The 3,254-nt window shown below is 33.7% G+C and overlaps 1 protein-coding gene across 1 annotated transcript in view; it reads right to left on the bottom strand.

Annotated features, from left to right (window-relative positions):
* kif21a (kinesin family member 21A) overlaps window positions 1-3,254 on the bottom strand; it is a 65,185-nt gene that overhangs the window by 46,022 nt on the left and 15,909 nt on the right. The window contains exons 2-3 of the mRNA XM_016238548.1: window positions 2,428-2,650; window positions 1,714-1,896 (exon numbers count right to left, since the gene is read on the bottom strand). Of these exons, the coding sequence (XP_016094034.1) occupies window positions 1,714-1,896; window positions 2,428-2,650 (406 nt within the window). The remainder of the gene's footprint in view (window positions 1-1,713; window positions 1,897-2,427; window positions 2,651-3,254) is intronic.

Here is a 3,254-nt window from a genome sequence, read left to right as displayed (position 1 = left end):
TGATCCTTCAGAAATCATTCTAATATGCTGATGTATTATTAGAATTATTAATGTTGGCAACAGTTGTGCTGCCAAACATTTTTTTGGAAACTGCGAAGAATTTTCAGGATTCTTTGATGAATAAAAAGTTTAAAAGAACAGCATTTATTCAAAATATAAATCTTTGCGATCACTTCTTATCAATTTAACACATCCTTGCTGAATAAAAGTTTTAATTTCTTTAAAAAAAAAGAGAGAATAAAAATGTACTGACCCCAAACTTTTGAACGGTAGTGAATATTGTTAGAAAAGATTTCTATTTTAAATAAATACTCTTCTTTATAACTTTTTATTCATCAAAGAATCCTGAAAAAGTATCACAGGGTTCCAAAATATTAAGCAGCACATCAGTTTCCAGCACTGATAATAAATCAGCATATTAGAATGATTTCTGAAGATCATGTGACACTGAAGACTGGAGTAATGATGCTGAAAATTCAGCTTTGATCGCAGCAATAAATGACATTTTAATGTATATTAAAATAGAAAAATGTTATTTTACATCATAATTATATTTCACAATATAAAATTTTTTCCTGTATTTTTGATCAAAGAAATGCAGCCTTGATGAGCAGAAGAAACTCTGTAAAAAAACATAAAAAATCGTTCTGATCCCAAACTTTTGACCGGTAATGTGTCTATATATATAAAATGTCATAATCAGTATTACTTATATATTATTTATTAATGTATTTATTCACATTGTGAATTACCTTTCATTTTTAAATTTTCAATGTTCATTTTAATTTTAAAGGTTTAGTAATTTTGTTATATAATTTTGTTATTTTGTCAAATTTTAATTTTATTTATTTTTATTATATTAGTTATTTTGCTTTATTTTCTTTCAGTTGTAGTAATTTTTAGTACTTCAACTTATTTTATTTTAGTTGGTTGCCAAGGCAAATGTTGCCTTTACTTTTTATTACAATTTTCATTTTAGCTTTTTAAATGAACCTTTTCATCTAATATTTATATTTTTTACATATTTAATTTTATTTCAGCTTTAATTTCAATTAATGAAAACTATTTTCAACACTAATTTGATGGTGTCTTCAAACAATAATAATAAAAAAAACAATAAAAAAATATTTTTTTGTTTGTTTGAGCGCCACCACCTCCATTTCTGGCTCAACCAGTGGCATGAGTTTGGGCGGGACTATCTGTTTGTCTGACCAATAGTATCAGTCACACAAAAGGATCATTAAAATAATCTAGTAAAGCATCGTCCACAAAAACATTTGTGACCCTGGACCACAAAACCAGTCATAAGGGTCAATTTTTCGATTAAATTGAGATTCATACATCATCTGAAAGCTGAATAAATAAGCTTTCCATTGATGTATGGTTTGTTACAACTATTTGATACAACTATTTGAAAATCTGGAATCTAAGGGTGCAAAAAAATCTAAATATTGAGAAAATCGAGTTTAAAGTTGTCCAAATGAAGTTCTTAGCAATGCACATTACTAATCAAAAGTTAAGTTTTTATATATTTACAGTAGGAAATGTACAAAATATCTTCATGGAACATGAGCTTTAATATCCTAATGATTTTTGGCATAAAAGAAAAATCGATAATGTTGACCCATACAATGTATCGTCGGCTATTGCTACAAATATACCCCAGCGACTTAAGACTGGTTTTGTGCTCCAGGGTCACATATAGCTCTGTACCTCAAGAAACTGTGCGCTGATCTTGAACTCTGGGACGGGTCGACCCTGATCTGCGGCCTCCTGCCGTCTCTGCTCGATGCCTTTATAGAGGTGACTGACCGCCCGCGGGATGATGCCCAGCTCCTCGTCTGGGATGGCCATGTCAAAGCCCGTGCCCATTGTATACGTCTTCCCCGACCCTGTCTGAGATCCAACACCGACATCTGATCAGTGTCGACACTTTCAACTCTTTAATCAACACTCATTATGTAGTTCATTTGAACCCAATTATAGCTGTAATGTAAAATTATATGATCGCATTTAAATAATAAACACATTTATGACATCACATTTAACAATCTTATTAGTACAGTTTCTGCCTAGAGGGAGGCACATGTGTTTTTCTGCAGGAGTTCGATGTGTCTGTCTGGCGGATGAGTGAGACTGTCGATAAATCAGGATTAATGCAGTGCCAGAGGGAGAGACAGACAGATATCAAATCTCTGTGATGCTGTTTGGAGGAAGTCGGCCATGAAATGCAGGTCACAGGCAACACTGGCCATAGATGAGCGAGACAACATAATGCATGGATGTCAGAGGGGAGCTCGCACATATGCTTGCACAACTCCTTCAACCTGTCATCCTAAATGATCCTGGATGTATTCAAAATCCCTCGCGTGTGGGGCCGTAAATAACTAGAAGTGTCTTAGGTCATTTATTTCAAGAAACACAAACCTGTCCGTAGGCAAATATAGTGGCATTATAACCCTCAAAACATCCTTCGATGAGTTTCTCAGTGCAGTTGGCATAGATGGTGTCCTGCGTCGAGTCCATGTCAAACACATAGTCGTATGTAAAGGCCTTGTCCTTTCCCAGAACCAACTGGGGTTCGCCAGGGGTCACAAACGTACAGATGTGACATCCTTCAATCTTTTCCTTTGCCAGCTGAGGACGAATCCTGTGACAGCGAGAGAGAGAGAGAAACATGAAATATACTAAAATGACATGCACAGTCACACGCTGAATAACAATGAGAACCTCCTGATGTGTTGATAAAGCGAAAATTAGTCACTTAAAATTAGACGGTAATTAGTGGGTGTCTCACTGCATAGAACAAAATCTCTAGCAAGAAATTTTACACTTCAAGTGTCAATTTGAGAGATGCCTCCGTACATTCAGCAAGATACAAAAAAATAAGATCTGATACATAATTGCTTCTAGCTACTGATTTCTTCATTTTACTGTAACCATGTAATAATTCACTGTAACCTGTAAAAATGAAAGTTAGAATAGATCTAAGAGGACATTACATATCATTTTACAGTAAAATACATGTCTGCATTTGTATGTAAAATATATGAATGGCCATACAATTTACTATGAAAAACCATATTATATTCAAAGAGGAAATACATAGTGTTAAAAAATACAAACCACCTAATGATTTTCAGTGAAAAATGTAAACTGACATTGTTCCCTGTGTGAGACTTTACTTCAAAGATCAACCGTTAATCAGTTTTACTGCTATGTTTTCAGATTTTTAAGCATGTCTCATATATATA

Source organism: Sinocyclocheilus grahami, unplaced genomic scaffold (assembly GCF_001515645.1).
Source record: "Sinocyclocheilus grahami isolate Dianchi unplaced genomic scaffold, SAMN03320097.WGS_v1.1 scaffold543.1, whole genome shotgun sequence".
In the NCBI taxonomy this organism is placed as follows: Eukaryota; Metazoa; Chordata; class Actinopteri; order Cypriniformes; family Cyprinidae; genus Sinocyclocheilus; species Sinocyclocheilus grahami.
The sequence above is the reverse complement of the archived record's forward strand: the minus strand, read 5'-3'. Positions and strand labels throughout refer to the sequence as shown.